The 19867-nt window shown below is 44.0% G+C and overlaps 1 protein-coding gene across 1 annotated transcript in view; it reads left to right on the top strand.

The window, feature by feature from the left end:
• LOC132590507 (rho guanine nucleotide exchange factor TIAM2-like) overlaps positions 1 to 19867 on the top strand; it is a 314104-nt gene that overhangs the window by 131248 nt on the left and 162989 nt on the right. Inside the window, exon 5 of the mRNA XM_060263413.1 lies at positions 10559 to 10994. Coding sequence (XP_060119396.1) covers positions 10559 to 10994 — 436 coding nt within the window. The remainder of the gene's footprint in view (positions 1 to 10558; positions 10995 to 19867) is intronic.

Genomic DNA, 19867 nt, shown 5'->3' with positions numbered 1-19867 from the left:
AGTCAGGTCCTTTACTAAAGGCCAGTGGGCTCTGTGTGCGCCTTCAATGGTTTTTCTGGCAGTTGATAGAAAACTTGTAGGATAGCTGTTAGATTTCTACCTTCTGATGTGCTTATCTGCAAATTTGAGCCAACTCAGATTTCATAAATACAAACTAATTATGCTAATAATTTTCTTATTTTAGTGTGGTGTCTAAAACAGGGAAGGGAATGTAGAAACACTTGATTTTCATATGTGCTGTTTAGTTAAATGACCACTGGAGCTAACTATAGTGGAATAAGTTTCCACTTCATAATAATATATAAGAAGCAAGTAATCAGGCATGTGAATTAATTGATATTTTGGTATCTTCATTGCATTTGACCTGCATTGGTCCTGACGTAGCCCTTTGCCCTGTGAATGTAGATGGATTCTTTTCTGGAAGCTGCTTTCTTCAACCAAGAGAGGATTATTGGTGGTAGAACAAATGATGTTTGGTGCTGTTTATACAACCTTTGAACCTTAGCTATTTTGAATGCTCTTGTAGTATAGAGAGGGGGCCAGTATGAATTTTGTGCAATAAACATCTTTAGTCATGAACTGCAAGTTTGCCAAAACATATTTTGCCTGTTAAAATCAAGGCACCTTAGTGTAATTTAATGCACATGAAAAACTTCACACAAGAACGTTACAAAGTAAGCGAGAGCAGCTTCGGAAAGCAGAGTTAGGCAGGAATTCATTATTGCCACCTAAGTTTGGAATAAAGAGTCAGACACAATGCCTTGGAATAAAATTGGGCCACTTTCTTAAACAACATGAACCACGGCAAGGGAACCCAACCAGCGGCCTGGCCAGGGCTAGGGGTCACTGCAACCGCTCCCCTGCCATTAGCGGGTGAGAGACCCAGCCCCCCAGCTGGAGCTGAGTGACTCAGCTCCCTCCAGGCAGGCCCAGCAGGGAGGCACGTACCAGAGGGCCCAAACCCAGACGCACGTCTCGACGGAAAGGCACCCTCTAGCCGTGCCTCCAGGATGGTCTGCATTCTCCAAAACCGGGTCTTCAAACCCCAAGGTTGATCATGCCAGACCCCTAATTCCCCAAAAGGGGGATGCTTCACAGTCCTCCCCTAGCCACATAGTGCCCTAAACTCCAAAAACGTGCCAACTAAAGTGACCGCCAATTTAACAGCACCTCCTGATAGCCAATTCCACAATCCACTGCAGTGCTATGCAGAGTAGGCGAAAAACACACCACAGCAACAGCCAATCTGCTGGGGCATAAAAAATTCCTACCCAGCTCCCCAAATGAGGCAACCAGCAAATGCCTACATAACAGACAGGGCGGGCGGGAGGGCCATTCCTCAAGAACAGCACAGAGGGAGTGGGGAGCTGGCCGTTAAAACGGCTAGACCCCACCCCCAACATTGCGCATCCAAACGGGTGAGCCCTGACTCCTCCCTCCCAGGGAGGCAAACCGGGCTGAAGCAGCCTAGCAGCTATGCTGCAGTCTGCAAGCCCCAGATTACCCCCCAAGGTTGGAATAAAGAGTCAAGACACAATGCCTTGGAATATAATTGGGCCACTTTATTAAACAACATGAACCACGGCAAGGGAACCCAAACAGCAGCCTGGCCAGGGCTAGGGGTCACTATGACCACTCTCCTGCCATTAGTGGGCGAGAGACCCGGCCCCCCAGCCGGAGCTGAGTGACTCAGCTCCCTCCAGGCAGGCCCAGCAGGGAGACACGCACCAGAGGGCCCAAACCCAGACGCACATCTCGACGGAAAGGCACCCCCTAGCCGTGCCTCCAGGACAGTCTGCATTCTCCAAACCCGGGTCTTCAAACCCCAAGGTTGATCATGCCAGACCCCTAATTCCCCAAAGGAGGATGCTTCACAGTCCTCCCCTAGCCACATAGTGCGCTAAACCCCCCAAACCTGCCACAACTAAGGCCAAGTCTCTACTTAGGGCTTAGCACTCACTGGGAGGCCCAAAGCCACCCGCAACTCTTGCTGCAAATCTCTCAGGAAAAGCATGTTACCCTTTTCCGAGAGATGCACCCCATTCCCTCTGTAGAGGTCAGGAAATTTCGTCGAAATGTCTGGATGGGGCAATTAGTGGCCCAACCCCCCTTCTAACACCTTTTTAATCTCCTTATTAACCTTATACCGGGCCCTTTCTGTAGCTGCAGGGTCCCAAGCGCAACGCCAAACAAGGCGGAGCAGCATGGCTGACCACACTATGATGGTCCCAGGCCATCGCTCCCTAATGTGCTGAAAGTCGTCACGGGCTTGCCAAATTAAGGCCTTGCCCTTTAAAAGCCCCAAATCATTGCCTTCCAGGTGAACCATTAAAACCTGGGGAGGAGGACCCGCTCTATCTTGAAATAACAAAGGCACCAGGCCCGGCCACTGAAGGCCCCGGCGCCCCCGCCATTCAATACCAACATGTTGGCTGAGTCCCAGCTGAGAGCTGACCAAAGTTCTCCTTGCCTGGTGAGCGGCCCAAAACACGTGGCTATGGCCGCAGATGAGAACTCGGCTTCTCTGGCCAGGAACAACAACATCTAAAGAGAAAGAACAGTTAAATAGGCACATGACCAGTAACAACCAATAACAAGCTACCTAAGGCATAAGAAATGGTCGAACATAAGAATCGTAAGCCGATGAATGCCAATGGCCCAAGTGCTGAATAGAAGAGGAAGGATACCCCTGGCGGCAGCAGTTGAGGCTGCCCCAATCCTAAAGGAGTGGGTCCCAAACCGCACCCCCATCAAACCCAGTTTACCTAAAGCCCGGGACATCACCGCCCAAAACTGATGATTCGTCAATAGGCTACCATCGCGATTGCAAAACAAAACCCCCTTATCGGGGCCCCGGGCTAGCAAATAAGCAGCCAACGTGGTAACCGGACACAGTTCAAGCTCTGAGCAGCTACCCAACTCAAGTACAACACCTTTCTTTAACTGATCCGTCTTACAGCGACGGACAGTAATCACAGCCCTACCCTCAGACAGCCTAATATCCCTCAATAATAGAGCCTTACCAGAAACATCGTTTCTGGATTGTGCCACCAGTTCACTTAACTCTCAAAGCCCCCCAAAAGGCCACTAGGGACGCAGCATGGAACAAACATGCTTCAAAAGAAGAAGCACATACCACGTCCCAAACCCCTCTCAAACCACACAGAATCGACGGAGACATAGGAATCCACGTGTCAACCTCTGGGTCCAGCCTCTCTGGCCCGCCCCTCCAGCATCTTCTGCAGCCAAAAGTCACCTGTCTCTTCCCTATAACCCAGCACCTTACTGGCAAAAGCCAATGCTGACAGGCGCCCCCTGATGGATCGCATGGCCAATCCCTTATCTTGAAGTGAAACACAGTAGTGGAGCAACTGCTCCATCAGGAGGGGCCAATCGATGCGATACCCTACCTCAGCCCTAAAGTCTTCAAACTGCTGCACAGCCCGTTCATAAGACTTCCTTGTGCTGGGTGCAATGGCTAGGCCTATTGCTCTGCAGGCCTTGGCTCTCCAATCAGCCATAGCTCCTGGGGCATTGGCACCGCCTCTCTGTCGGCATCTGGGGCCAGCTGACGAAACCTCCCCGTCTGTTTACGAGAGAGAGCGTCAGCCACCCTGTTACTTACCCCAGGAACATGCTTGGCTAAAAACATAATATTAAGCCGCAAACAGTGCAGAGTGAAGGCCCTCACCAACCTCATCACCTGTTGCAATTTGGATGAAAGAGAATTAATGACGTGGACTACCGCCATATTATCACACCAAAAATGGACAGTGTGATTGGCCATATCCTTCCCCCACAGCCAAACCGCGACTAAACTAGGAAAGAACTCACGAAACGTAAGATCCCGGTTCACACCAACCTTTACCCAGGAGTCAGGCCAACTATCCGCACACCAATGTCCATGGAAATAGACTCCAAAACCCAAAAAACCAGCAGCATCAGACATGACCTGAAGCTCAGCTTCGAGCTTCATGTCTCTCCAAAAGGAGACTCCATTGAAAGACTCCAAAAATTCCTGCCAAACCCTCAAATCATCCCTCATGCTGCAGGTAACCCGAGTTCTATGCTGAGGCAGGTGTAACCCTGCCATAGCATCACACAGCCGCCTAAGAAAGGCCCTCCCAGGAGCAACCACTTTGCACACAAAGTTAAGGTGCCCCACCAGCTGCTGTAACTCCAGCAGAGTAACCTTCTTTTTGAGGAGAAAAGCAAAAATTATAGCCCTCAACTCCACTATCTTCTGAAAAAGTACCCTAGACTGCTGTGCAACAGTATCCATCTCGATTCCTAAAAAGGTCAGTTTCTGGACTGGACCTTCCGTTTTCTCAGGGGCCAAAGGGACCACAAGCTCAGCCGCCAGTTCAGTAAAACCTGACAGGAGCTGGCCACAACGGCCCGTCCCCTCAGGACCCACAAAAAGGTAGTTGTCCAAATAATGAACAACATCCTGTAATCCTACTTTCACCTTCACAGCCCATTCCAAAAATGTGTTGAAGCGCTCGAAAGCAGAACATGAAACAGAGCAGCCCATTGGCGATGTTCTGTCCATGTAAAACTGGCCCTCAAAGAAAACCCCCAAAAGCTCGAAATCCTCGGGATGAACTGGTAAGAGGCGAAATGCAGATTTAATATCGCATTTTGCCTGCTCTGCCCCCACCTCACAGTGTCTGATCATGGCAACTGCCTGGTCAAAATGAGTATACCTGACTGAGCATAAATGCTCAGGAATCCCATCATTCACAGACTTTCCCCTGGGAAAGGAGAGATGATGAATCAAACGAAATTCACCAGGCGCCTTTTTTGGCACCACGCCCAAAGGTGAAACCCTAAGATTACCCACCGGAGGATGACAGAAAGGACCCAAAATCCTACCCTCTGCCAACTCCTTGGCTATCTTATCCCTAACTACGTGTTCCAAACCCTGAACTAACTTAAGGTTCCCAGCCAAAAAAGGAACCCGAGGCCCTTAAAAAGGAATCCTAAAACCAACTTTAAAACCTTCTAACAAATACAAACTGTCAGCCCTTCGAGGATACCTCGATAGACAACGCTCAAGGGGCCCCACCCTTATCGGGCTGGGCCCCTTTCTTAGCTGGATAGGATCCACCACCCCCACCAGGCTTCTTTGCATTTTTTCTTCCCCTCGCTCTGGGGCAGCTGTCAAAGGAGTTTGACCCCTCACACATGGGGCATTCGTGCTTGAACTGGCTAGCCTTCCTGTTACACACTCCCAAAGACCCGTATTCCCAGCAGAGCAAGCGGCGTTGAACCGCCTGCCCCGTGGAACCACGGGAAGAGCTGGAGGAAGCCGAAGACGCCATTGCCGACCTGCTCACCGGGTGACCGCTATCAGAGTGATCACCCAGATTAGGCCTAGCTGGGAACATAACCTGCAGCCCTCATCCTAAACTCCTGGTCATATTGCAACCAGGCAGAGCCACTAAATGCTGTGTATCCCTTATAGATTATGTCTAAATATTGAAAAAGGGCAGCTGCCTGCCACGGCTGTGCCCTAGCAATAACCCCAACATAAATACAAAACCCCGGCAAACCAATTCGCCCATGTCCTGTCAACTTTCCGTTTTTTCAGTTTTCTTTCTCCTTGTCGTCCAACTCTTCCTTATCTTTTTTCTCCAACTCCCGGTAGAGTAGAGAAAAAATGTCCACATACTCCCCTTTCAGGATTTTCTCCCTGGTTGTGAGAAGCAAGTGGTCCCCCAGCGGCAAGGCAACATCCCCAAAGGGCAAGGATGTAAAAGGGACCGTCCCATAAGGGGAAAGTCCGCCAATAAAAGAACCTGCCACACCAGGAAGCCCTAAACCAGGATGAACACCCATGTTACCTTGTCTATTAGGCCAGCCCCAATTGGGAAGTGAACTGGCTCCCAAAGAAGCCGGCACCCCAACACCTGCCGCAGAAGTACCCGGCCCAACACTTACAGCTGGTCCCCAAGGCCCCCATGGCCAAACTTGCCCTGATCCAGCCTGCCAAGTATCCCCAGACCTACCTCCAAATCCAGAAGGCACCAGTGGCAATCCACATCCCGAACCTCCAGCAGTCACCACCGCACCCAACTCGGGACCACCGAGGCCAGGATCCCTGCCGGGCAGCACTCCACTGGACCTGCCCTCAAGAATAGGCAGCCTTCTAAGAATATTAGCTTGCCTACCCTTCTTAGAGGCCCTAACCCCCTCTATTCCACCTGGTGAAGGGATACCTGATGCCTGTTCCAATGCCCTCAACCTACTAATAATACTAGCATCCACTGCTAAATCACCCTCCTCTTCAGACGAGGATGACGGTGGTGGTGCCCTCTTAGCAGGGGCCCTAGGTGCTGGCTTCTTACCCTTAGGCTTACCCGACCCTTTACCACCTGCCATTATAACAGAAGGAGAAGAACTACAAAATGGCCTCTCAAAATGCCACCTAAAATGGCCGCCACTCCCTGAGCAGGGAAAAGAAACCTAAAATGGCCGCTCTAGTGCTTTTCCACCACATTCCTTCACAAAGAAGGGTGTTAAAATGGCCACCCCACCAATGCCCTCTGCAAAGGCAGCCACTTACAATACAATCAGCCCCTTGCCAGGGGACCTAAAAACGTAGGCTCCACTCCCCTCTTCTCCTAAACAGGTCGCAACCAACAATCCCTTGCACCTGGGACTCAAGCCTCCCTCAACCCTCACACAAGATGGGAAAAAAAGGGCCACCCCAGGCTCCCACACTAAAATGGCGCCCAGTGAGAGCACAGGCCCTAACACCTATAGCCCAGGTCCCCAACGCAGACACCCCAAGCCAGGCACTCTACCAAGCAACTCCTCCGGCGACTGCAAAACCCCCAAGGGCAGCCACTAGCACCACCGTACACCTGGGACTTAAACCTCTCCAAAGACAGACAACCCCAGGCTCCCACGCAGAATACCCCACGACAGCCCGGATCCTGCACAGACACCCCAGCCCCCAGGCAAACTCAGCCAGGCAGACTCCTCCGACGCTCCAATAGTCAACTGACGAAGCCGCTGCTGCCGCCGCCACTGAACCCGACGCGACCACCAGATCAACGAGACCACACGCTGTCCCGATACTCAAGAACTGCACAGAGGGAGCAGGGAGCTGGCCGTTAAAATGGCTAGACCCTACCCCCAACATTGCGCACCCAAACGGGCGAGCCCTGACTCCTCCCTCCCAGGGAGGCAAACCAGGCTGAAGCAGCCTAGCAGCTACGCTGCAGTCTGAAAGCCCCAGAATATATTCAATATGGTTTCTTAACTGCCCTTTTTTCTCTGTAATTCTTTCAATCCAGTACTATGTTGTGTTTTCCACTTTATATGCATTTGGCTCTTAATTTGGGGCCTGCTTCTTATGATGTATCCATTGTCATGTTTTGATGCTTAAGTATGAAGTCGATGTGTATCATGACAGATACAAAGGGTGACTGTATGTATGTATGTACCCACCTTGGGTCCCAATGATTGGGACAATGGTGGGATTCTAAATATATTATTTTTAAAAAAACATGGGAAAGGATTTGGCTTCTACCTGTGGTAGAGATTTTTATATGCATCTGCAGCCTTCCTGTCTGATAGAAATGTATTTGGTATGTGCATTGGACTTAAATGGAACATGTATCTTAAGAAGGAATGCTCACATTGCCATGCCATATAAAGAAATTATTGGAAACTAGGTTTGATGACAGCCTACAGCGAAGAGGTATTGAAATAAGCAAATCCCTGGCAAAGCTTTATCCCCCCCCCCTAAATTTAATATGTCTTGGCAACAAACCAGTGTAGCCCCATTCTCTACTGCCATCACTCATGTTTCCCCCTTTCCTTTCCCCCGTCTTTGTGTGCCATGCTGCTTATCTGTCCTCATTCAACCTGTTTCTACATGTCTGTTGTCTGAAAGCCAGGTGATTTCTAAGATTTATATTTACGCAACAATGACTTTTCCTTCATCACACTGAAGGGAGGGGGGAAAATTGGACCAGATGAAGGCAGAAGAAATTGTAATGCTGGCCTTAACAATAAGCAGCTACTTCTCTTTCTTTTTTGGGGCTGTATCAAGTAATGAGTTGGTGTGTCGAGAACTCACTCCCTAGATAGTTCTGTAGTGGGCAAAAGGCAAGGGGGAGGACAGCATGTGCATGTTTTGTGAAGTTTACATCAAGGAAGTTTTTTTATGCATGGTTTTGCCCAATCCAGACCCTACTAGGCACTCTGCCCCTCTCCCCCAAACATTAGATAGGGTAACAATCTGTGAATAATAAAGGAGACTGAGAGATGGGTTGTGTCTGGGTTGGCTAAGCCATTCTCATTTTTCTTCATTGCCCTAAATAAATGCCATGCTAGCAGAAGTAGAACAAAATAGGAGTCAATAGCACCTTTAAGACCAACTTAGTTTTATTCAGAACATAAGCTTTTGTGTGCTCTAAGCACACTTCATCAAACGAGGAATCCGGCACAGTGAGCAGAGCTATACATAGCTGGTAGGCAATGGCTCAGAATGTAAAATGGTACAGATTTAAGATCCATTTCATGGGGAAAGTTATTTTTCCTATGACAGCTGTACCCATGAGACCATTGTGCTGTTTTTGACTGCATGTTGGAAGGAGGAGACCATCCTACCAAAGCATGACACAGCTTTTTATGTGTGCTATTTAAGGAGTGGGTAGAGTTGCATGGCATTTTGGGTTGAAGGCCAGAAGCATCCTGTGAAGACTAGTTCTATTTGGCCTGCTCTTAGATTTAGAAAATGGGCAAAGCAAATCCTTTGATAAAGCTACCTATAAACAAAATTGGGGAGAAACTAAAGAAAAGCCATGAGGTTCTTCTAATGGAGTTGTAAACAACTCCCTTGGATTTCTTTTACTTTTTAGTGACATTAGGTAATTGTTCATTTATGACTTAATCTGCTATTTATGACTTACTCTGCTGAGAGCCAGTTTAGTGTAGTGGTTAAGTGCGCGGACTCTTATCTGGGAGAACACGGTTTGATTCCCCACTCCTCCACTTGCACCCGCTGAGATGGCCTTGAGTCAGCCATAGCTTTCATTGGAGCTGTCCTTGAAAGGGCAGCTGCTGTAAAAAGCACTCCCAGCCCCACCTACCTCACAGGGTGTTTGTTGTGGGGGGGGGGAGGTAGAGGAGATTGTGACCGCTCTGAGACTCTGAAATTCAGAGTATAGGGCGGGATATAAATCCAAAATCTTCTATTTTAAACATTAGAGTAATAGTTTGTCAGGAAGACACTCCTCTTGTTCATTTCCAGCGAAATTTGCTTAAAGATATCTGTTTAGAAAGATTCTCACAACACTACAGTGGGAATAGAGGGCAATTATGATTTTCTTGATAGCAGATCCTTAGATTACAGTGCTGGCTGGGCTCTGGATAGTCCACTGTGTAAGCAGAAAATCTAGGAAATAAGTACTGCCAAATGAAAATTAAAAACATATGTAAAACACTCAACTCTGCATAGTTAAATGTTCTGCCCTTCTTATAAAAATTCCTTTATGTAATTACAGCTAGGGCAAATGAGTTGCATGCAATTTTGCTCTAACACATAATTAATTTTGCTGAAACAGCAAATGTGATAATCACAATGCCAGAAGGGTATGTCCTAGAAATTCAAGATGAAATATGAGATGAGCACTACATTTTTAAATATTTGGTATTTTTGGTATATAGTTTTTCAGTATATTGGTTCTGGAAGTAGTGGCAGTATAGGCTTCCAAGTGATCTTAGCCTGAAGGTTACTGCCCACCTCAGGAATGAGGGCAAAGTTGTACAAGAATGCAGGTTACTGGGACCTGGAAGGAACATAAGAGAAATATAGAGCTGAATTTCATAATGGCCTAAAGACCAATGTTGAATATTTACTTCAACACTGAATGAGTGAGAACAGAGCAAAGGGAGGAACAATTAGAGGGGGGAAAGGTAGCAAAATGGGTTTTGGAAACAGAGTAATTCTGCTTTTTGACCATTAACCCAAGTGTGGCATATGAGACTCAGCAGTCTTCTATGAGCATTGTAAAATTGAAACTAGGTGGTAAAGAAGGAAACAGGTCATCATCTCATTCAGGTCACACACCTGTAGGTATGATTCAGAATGAGTGGCTAAGCATCTCCGGACTTTAACAGGACAGTCCAGTTGTGAAAGCATTTCAGAGCATCCCAAATTTAAGATCAGCTTAAAGCAGCTGGAGTGCTGCCATAAGATAGTACTGCTGTTTCACAATACTAAGGGAAGTGCTTGAATCTGTAGTCGTCAGTGATGTATCTGATTTTAACTGCCAGACTTTTGGCCAAAGTAGTAACAGCGATTATAAGTGAATTATGAGATTTCTTCTAAACTCACTGAGTCAGTCTCTGGAATTTGCAGGCAGTGTGTTGACTTACAGTAGCGCAAATGGGTGCAGAGGTCAGTCTGCACTAGGAGTCAAATTGTGGTGAAATGTTATGAAGGAATTTATTTGCAGTAGATATAATCAGGAGTCCGGTTAAATTTAGTAATCTGTTGCTATATGTCAGTTAACAGTGGTGTTGGTTTTTTTATTGATAGGAGCCGAAATGCAAAGATTCAAGTGAGTACTTTGACATTGGAATTGAGAGTCTTCCTCCTGACTCCCTTGCCCCTTCCCCATTCTCTGCTTCTCTGTGGTCACCAAGTTCTGGTCAGATTTTCCCCCAAAGATGTGAATCTACCAATGCCATCAGCAGCGATGTCCTGAGGCAGAACATTTATGAGAACTTCATGCGCGAGCTTGACCTGAGCAAGACCAACATAGAGCACTCAGACACTCCAACAGAAATGGAGGATTCGAGCAGTGAATCATTGAGCTCCCTGGAACAGTTGGATCTGCTGTATGAAAAAGAACAAGGAGTTGTCCGCAAAGCTGGATGGCTGTTCTTCAAACCTCTTGTAACTTTACAGAAAGAGAAGAAACTTGAGCTGGTCACCCGGAGAAAATGGAAACAATACTGGGTAACACTAAAAGGCAAGTGATTGTACATGCTTTTTAGCTATTATAGAGTTCAGTGTTTGGAACTACATTTGGAAAATTCATTTTTATGGCCATTCTTTTATCATATTCTTTTTTCCTTTATGACAACAAATTTGGCAGGGGTGCTGTCTTCACAATAGCATTTCTCCCTCTAGTTGACTGTATTGTGAACATTTATCAGGCTTTATCCCGTGTATGCTGTGTTAGTTCACTTACTAAGCATTAGCTTCTGGGGTGGCAGTATGGGAGGAAGCAACAGGAGGGCATGGTGGGGGTGGAAAGTGCTGTCAAACATCACCTGACTTATGGCAACCCCATAGGGTTTTCAGGCAAGAGACAGTCAGAGGTGGTTTGTCATTGCCTGCCTCTGTGTGGCAACTCTGGACTTCCTTGGTGGTCTCCCATTCAAGTACTGACGAGGGCCAACCATGCTTAGTTCCAGAGATATGACAAGATTGGGCTAGCCTGGGTATGGTGCCATCATCTTCTGTACTGCTGCTAAGGGTCAAAACAAGCTGTAGAGTTGGTATATACACAGTAGGATTCCCATTCCCCAGACTGGAGCCTTGGATCCTCCACTTTCCAGGGCTTCTGCTCACTGCTGGCCAGCTGGCTGGTGGGGGAAACTTCATCCCCAAACAGTGATGTCATCATGTTGGAGACATCAGGCCCCCCACTGGCACAAAGGTAGGACCTGGCATCCCTATTACAAGGAGAGGTGTACGCCTTCTCTGCCGCTGCCCATCCTGCGATCTAGGTAAGGTGCTGGTGAGGTACGTTCTTTACAGCTTACCTTGAAGCCTGAGGTAATTTCTTTATAGCTTACTTGGTAACATTAAACAAAGTTTGTACTTACCACGTAAAAATGAATGTGAAATTAAGAAATCCATTATTGGATATCTCCTCCCCCCCCCCTTTAAGGAAGGCCTAAATTAGATTGGAGTGATGCTGAGTAGTGAGTATTTAATTCTTTCCTGCCTCATGCTGTTTTTTTCCAGTCTAAATAATCCCATTGAAGTTTATCTGTCTCCAGAGGGGTCAAAGTATGGGAATGTTATACAGGTATCTCAACTGGTTCCTTGCCCTGATACTCCTCTGCTTCCAAATAGCTACTTTGACATATACAACAGTTGATCTTCTGTCATCTTTTCTAATACTTTACAGTAAAAATTACCAAATATTATTCTTTGAAGGATGGAATTGCTGGCTTGTTTAAAGAACCTTTTTAAGGAAGGGGTGAAAAAAACGTTGAGGAGCCGAAATATACTTGGGTCTAATTAGGAGGTGAAAACAAGTCTTTCTTTGGGAGTAAGTCTCATTGAAATCAATGGAATTTATTTTCAAGAAAACGTACAATGGATCAGCATGCATATCACTTTCTTCACATGGGACAAAGGACTATAAATAAAGAACCAGGCCTATGGACACCTTATGTAGGAAAAGTATCTAAACCAGGGCTGTTAAACATGCGGCCTGCGGGCCGGATCCGCCCCACAAAGGGCTCCAATCAGGCCCTCCAGCAACTGACTGTTGTCTGCTTCATTCTCCCTTGCCTGTTGTGTTCGGTCGCCATTTTGTGTTTCTCCCCAGTGATCAGTTGGCCAGCAAAGCAGCCTTTCTTGGCTCCTCTCCCCCCTCCCTTTTCCCAAAGGGAGGAGGAGAGAGGAAGAGCCTTAGCCAATGAAAGAGCCTGGCTCTATAGCTCTGCTGGGTGATTAAGTTTGTCAGACCCAATTAATCACCCTGCAGAGCTACTGAGCCAAGCCTCTCTTCGTTCCTGACTGAGGTTCCTCCCTCCTTGTGCTCTGGGGGAAGGAAGGAAAGAGCCAGAGCTTCCTTTACCCAGTCCTCACCATCGGGAGAAATACAAAGAGCACTTTTAAGACTAGTGATGTTTTATTGAAGGTATGAGCTTTTTGCCTTGCTACAGAGAGAGAGGGAGGGAGATTTGTTGGGCTTGTTATGGGTGCAGCTTGGTTCCTCTCATCTTTTTCATTGTATTCATGCCCTCCAGTCTTTCTCAATAGGAAAGTTTGTGAACTATTCAGAAGAGAAATAAGAACAAGCTAGCATTAGGCTGAGTGTGTATGTTTCTAGCTCAGGTTTACCCAGGATATTTCCATTGATTTTCCTTTCACATTTTCCTTTGATTGGGGATCTTGAATTTAGACTTCCCAGATAGTAGGCTGATACTAATCATTGTACATGGCTGTCTCTGTTGTTGTACTGCCACATATGAGTTGTAGTTGTTTTTTCTGGAGAAGACTATAGTTTTGCAAACAAGCACATAGCCCTCAGTCTGTGCCATGGTGCCTTCACATAATCTTGACCAGCACATGAAGCAACTTATGTACAAAAGCTGACAATGCCCAACTGCTTCATGTTTTCCCCTGGGTCTGAGGCTCAAAGCATTGACTGTGAGATCTTTGTAATAAATATCAATAAATCAAAAATAGGTTTGCAACTTATAGATGTGCACAGTTAAACAACACTTGAACAGCATATTTAAGATTGGTACAGCACAGACATTGTCTGCAGTTTATATGTCTGCTACCTGGCGTTACATTTTATGACACACATGGCCCGGCCCGACAAGGTCTCATTTATGTCAAATCAGGCCCTCATAACAAATGAGTTCAACACCCCTGATCTAACCCATATATTTTTTTGTTTCTCTGTTAGATTTTATAGGTCTAATAAATATCTGGCTTGCCTTCAGTAAGCTGTAGCACATTTTTGTAACTCCTCATCCCTCTGCATGAGATTTTTTAATACTACTTGACAGGTCTGTGTGCCTCAAGACAAAGTCTGTGTCTTCAGTTTTGCTTGCACAGGATCAGAACTGGCTTCAGTGATGTTGTTGTTGTTCATTCCTCCTTTGGATGTCAATGACTATTTTGAAAACATCCTAGCTTTGGGGGCGGGGAGAGAGTTGTAGAAGAACTCTCTTTTTAAAAAGATACATATTGGTTGCCCTGAATAAAGCTTTTATTGTTAGATACTTGAAATCAGATGTGGCAAAAAAGCAATGAATTGATATCCTCATAAACATGAGAATGGATGTGTGTGTATATTTAACTGTAAAAACACACACACTGTTTTCAGTTGTTGCATGTGACTTCTGTGTGTTCTCTTTTGAGCTCTGTATAGTTTATCAGTATTGTGAAAGATTACAACCATCTGGTTATCTACCAGAACTGAATTGATAGGTGTCTTGAGACTTCAACAGTGCTTAAAAGGCCATCAAGACTATTCCTTTAACATGAAATGTGTGTTTTTTTTTCCCTTTCCATCTGTCCTCCTTAATTAATTTATCTGGGCAAAGGGTACTACATTTCATCTCTGTTCTGATCATAGCACATATGCTGTAATCAGACCCTGGGGGATAGTCTGATAAAGGTGGTCTAGTCCCATCTAAGGACAGAGATTTTAACAGCTGTTATTATTATTATTATTTTTTTAAAAACAAAGTATCTTGCAACTCTGTTTGCAAGAACAGAAATTACAGTTGCTACAATAAATTGTCTTCCTTCAGTATTCAACCTCTGGAAATTTTTTTATTTGGAATTTTTTGAATTTTAAAACTAAACATTGAAAGTCTCTCTAATATAAAAATGCAATGTGCTTATCCATTTTGAATCAGGACTGTCATTATCAATCTGTTTATCCCTATTAAAAACTGCATTTATGCAGTTAGAGGATTCCTTTTGAACACATACCTTTGACTGCGTGCATTGGTTCATTTTGGGATGCTAATGTTGACAAATCAGGCCTTCTAACGCAACTCAATGGTATTTTAACCTTTGTGAGAGAACACTTCTTTTCAGTGACAAAAATGGCATTGTGGTGAAAAGGATCAATATAATTTTTCTACACCCATAGAATCTTTATCTTGTTTGGTACAGAAGTACGTTCTGCACCAATGACAATACCCTTTCCAGACATCAGAGATTAGGAAGGCTGTTTATAATAATGCCTTGTAAATGCTTGGCTACTTCCACACTTAAATGTACAAGAAGAGAAGTGTGCAGCTACCTTTTTTTTTTTTTTTTACTAAAACTAAGCAGAGGGTTCACAAAGTCCTAGGAACTTACTGCAGAACTACTGTATAGATTCCTGTTATTGAGTGCATTTGTTGTTTCAGCCCGTTGGGGGTGAGCACTCCTGTAATGGAGTTATTAAAAAAGGAAGCACATCAAGTGACTAAAGCAAAGTTTTTGAGTGTTTGCAAATTAGTGTAGTTTTTTTTTTGCAAAAAAACAAAAGTAATGACTAGTGAGGAATTACACAACTTTTAAGAGTGACAATGAAGACATTAAACTTATTAAATATTTATCTCTTCCTTGGTTCAGATCATCAACCAAAAGGGAGACTGCAACCATGAAAACACAAGGAGCCTGAAACTGGAAGGGCAGTCCCCCCCACCCCAGGCAAAAAAAAAAAACCTTAGAAAAGATCCTAATTTTATAATTTTTATTAATTTTAACTACAAAAAGAAAAAGCATAAGGACAAGTACAGAAACATCAAGAAGGAGGGGGAAATATAGAGTGGGAGATCAGAAACAAAGAAAGCTGCAAATATATCAGTTACCTTTTTACCTCAAAACAAAATACGTAATCCTTTCTACCTTCAAGTATTGAGTTTTCCCTTTATATTCTACCGTCTTCATTTTCCATTGTACACTTTTTACTAAACTATTACTTAAAACACAAGTCTGAACTATTCTTCTTCAGCAAACACACACACATATATATATATATATAAGTCACCATGGTCTCAACACAGAACTAACCAGATAAGCCTAAGCATATTAAAAATACAAACTGACTTGTTATTTTAACAATGTCATCATTTAGATAAGCATAAAAAACCAAATATTTCTTTATCCTTCTAACGTACATATTTCAAACGGATAGAGAAAAAGATCAAATTTAAAATAACGTAAAAAGTGGAGAGATAAAGAAAAATTGTAAACAAGGAGCATATTAGTTCATCTATCTCATTATAAGCAATTTCTCCAAACAAACATATTAAGAGCAGGTCTACCAGATTACAAAATAATTATATTGTCTGTCTTCTTAAAAATTAATCCAAGTTAACTGTTTATTTATCTAAATTTCTTTTCAATCCTTTAGCTCTTATGTCCATATTAATCAGAAAGGAACAAACCTATTACATCCCAAAGATCTCACTTTGCCTTTTAAAATCGCATATGTTGCTGAGAGTTCCATATTATCCAGTTACCTACAGAGAGGGAAAACAATTTAAAATCCCTTCTTCCTGAAAGTTTTCGACGTTTTGATTTTTTTGATGAAATGTTCATCCTCTCTCCTTAATGCAAGCACCCCTCTCAGTAACAATCGTAAAAATCCCATGCCATTAGATCCTCTCAAAAAAACTTCAAACAGCTTTAACTTTCGGTTCTTCTTAGAAACTGAGCCATAAGGTTCCATTTTAGTTTTCTTCTTTTCGTTTCCCGACGGATCTTTTTCCATTTCCAACTCCACAGACATCACCAAGATCTCTTTGTCACTCTGCCCATGTAGATTCAAGTTTTCACTAGCTTTCAACATAAAAGCTCCCATTTGCTTTTTTATCAACTCTGTTAATAAACCAAGGTCCTGCTTTAGAGAAAATATGATATCCATTGTATCTTTTTTATGAAACATTTTGCTTTGTGATGCCATTTTACTCCACAGAACAACTCAGTCTAATAATCAAAGTTGAAAAGTAACTCAGAGATCCAGTTGGTCTATCCTTCCAAATCTCCACCAGCCGTATATCTTGATTGTTGCACACAGATGACAAATACCAATCTCTTTGGAATATATTTCATTTGTTCAGATCAAATTATAGCCAAATAATAGTCTCTTTATCAATTATTCAATCATACTCCGTGTCAATTTAAGTATCTATATTCAGTCAAATTCAGATTGTTGCAGGCATTCAAAGTTGTTCTTTTTATCTTTTGGAAGCTGGATTCACGGGAAAGTGTGTGGGGGGGGAATTCACTTCTTTCCCTTCCTTTGAACTGACCCGTTTGTTGTTATGTAAAACGACCCATTAGCCGATGGTATGAAAAGCAAACTTACTTGCAGAGTAGAATTGCCGTGTTTGAGATAAGAAAGCAATACATCAAAGGCTTGTTGGCAGCAAAGAAAGCAAGCGGTCGGATGTTCACCTCTTTCTGCCTTAATGGCGATCAAGGCAGCAGAGCATTGAAGTGCACAAGAAGAGCAGGAATAGCCGCTGCTATATCCCTGTCCTCCTTTAAAAGCCCCATGCCGAAAGAAAACCCCTCCAGGGTCTCTCCTAGACTGCCCGATTCAGGAGGGCCGCAAGAGACAAGCTCTGCGGGCCCCTGCTGAGCTCAAGGCAACGAAACCCGGAAGTGGAAAAGATCCTTAAAACGAAGGATGTGTTGCTAGGAACCAAGATCAAGATAACTCATATGATTGTATTCACCATTACTATGCATATGTATGAAAGTTGGACAATGAAGAAAACTGACAGGAAGCAAGTTGATTCATTTGAAATGTGGTATTGAAGTTTTGCAGCTACCTTGGACCACCAAAAAGTGGGTTCTAGATGAAATCAAGACTGAACTCGCTGTAGAAACTAAGCTAATTAAACTGAAGCTATTGTACTTTGGTCACATTATGAGAAGACAGGAGTCACTGGAAAAGACAATAATGCTAGAGAGCAGCAGGAAAAAAGGAAGACCCGACATTAGATGGATTGACTCAGTCAAGGAAGCCATGGCCCTCAGTTTGTAGGACCTGAGCAAAGTAGAAATGCTCTGTCAACTATTTAGTTGAGAACAATGATGGTTTTTCCATCTGGCTGGTACTCCTGCTTCCCTTGCCTCCCCCCAGGCAGTGAAACACCTTTGCAGTGCCATTGCCATCTTTTTGGTATTTATGATACTGTATATTATGATGATTTTAACTTTTAAACTTTTTATTATAATTATGCAAAGCCCACAGGCTGGCTCTGGCTCCCAGAGGGCTCCAATCAGGCCCTCCAGTAACTGGGCATTTTTTGCTTCCTTCTCCCTCACTTGTTTTCTTCGGTTACCATTTTGTGTTTCTCCCCAGTGATCAGCCAGCCAGCAAAGCAGCCTCTCCTGGCTCTTTCCCTCTCCCCCTCCCTTTTCCGAAAGGGAGGAGGAGAGAGGAGGAGCCTCAGCTAATGAGGGAACTTGGCTCTATAGCTCTGCTGTGTTGATTAAGTTTGCCTGGGGAAGGAAGGGAAAAGCCAGAACTTCCTTTGCCCAGTCTTCACCATTGGGAGAAATACAAAGAAAGCGCTTTTAAGACTAGTGACTTTTAATTGAAGGTATGAGCTTTTTGCCTTTCTACAGAGAGAGATACACAATTGAGAGAATTTGGTTGGACTTGTTATGGGTGCAACTTGGTTCCCCTGCTCTTTTTCACTGTATCCATGCCCTCCAGTCTTTCTCAATAGTAAAACATGTGGACTATTTAGAAGAGCCAATAACAGCAAGCCAGGATTAGGCTGAGAGTGTGTGTCCAGCCCAGCTAACTTAGCAAATTTCCCTTGATTTTTCTTTCATATTTTAATTTGATTGGTGATCTTGAACTTAGACTTCCCAGATAGTTGGCTGATACTGACCACTGTACATGGCTTTCTCTCTGTTCTTTCACTGCCACATAGGTGTTGTATTTATTTTTCTGTGGAAATCTATAGTTTTGTAGACAAGCACATAGCCATCAGTCTGTGCCATGTTGCCTTCACATGTTCTTGACCAGCACATGAAGCAACTTATGTACAAAAGCTCACAGTGCCCAGCTGCTTCATGTTTTCCTCTGGGTCTTAGGCTCAAAGCATTGACCATGAGATCTTTGTAATGAATGTCAATAAATCAAAAGTAGATTTGCCATTTACAGATGTGTGCACCTGAACAGCATAGTCGATATTGTCTGCAGTTTTTGATGTAATAATTCATAGCAAGAGGTGACATTTATCAGAGATTGTAAAACAAAATATTGCATGCATGCTAATGTTTTAAGCATGTTTTATTTTAAGCAAAAAAATTATCTTTAATTGTGTTTGTCTGTGCCCTTTATAAAGTTTATGTCTGCTACATTTTATGACACACATTGCCTGGCCTGACAAGGTCTCATTTATGTGAAATCCAGCCCTCATAACAAATGAATTTGACACCCCTGATTAAAGCTTTTTTTAATGTAAACCACCCTAAGTCCTGTTCCACAGGGAGGGTGAATGAAAAATCGATGAGAAGGATGTGATTTCATAGGGTTGCAACAAGTTGGAAGCATCTTGACAACACATAAAATGTACATGTGCAGGAAGAAGAGTGAGAAATGTTGATGTTCAATAGAGAAATAAGATGTGGAAAACAAAGATATGGATACTAGGTAAAACAAGGCACAGAGAGCCAGTTCAGACAGAATACCATTGATGGAATAATGGAAGATTTGTCAGCAATTCTAGCAGTTGTGTCTCCTTTTTCAGTTCTTGACATTATAATTTGTACATTGGCATCTAAAGGATATAAAATTTCTTATGAATTTTGAGAACCTAAAACTTGTGCTTGCTTTGGCTGAACTTATTTCTCTGCAAGTCAGGCCCCATCATCAGATCACCTTTCTGCATCTGCACAGTCGCTGCTTAGACCTCAGGGTTGTGGTTGAGTATGCCTTGGAAAAATAAGCTTCATTTGTGATCTATATGATGGTGTTTGTGATTGCTTTTGAAGCCTTCATATATTCCCAGGATTGTGGTCACACCTACATGATCTGCGTGTCTGGCACACAATCCCTTAAGGTTTTCCCCATGTCATACACAGTCAGATGCATCTTTTAAATGACTTTTATTGGAT

This window comes from Heteronotia binoei, unplaced genomic scaffold (assembly GCF_032191835.1).
Source record: "Heteronotia binoei isolate CCM8104 ecotype False Entrance Well unplaced genomic scaffold, APGP_CSIRO_Hbin_v1 ptg000072l___fragment_3, whole genome shotgun sequence".
NCBI lineage: Eukaryota > Metazoa > Chordata > Lepidosauria > Squamata > Gekkonidae > Heteronotia > Heteronotia binoei.
The sequence above is the reverse complement of the archived record's forward strand: the minus strand, read 5'-3'. Positions and strand labels throughout refer to the sequence as shown.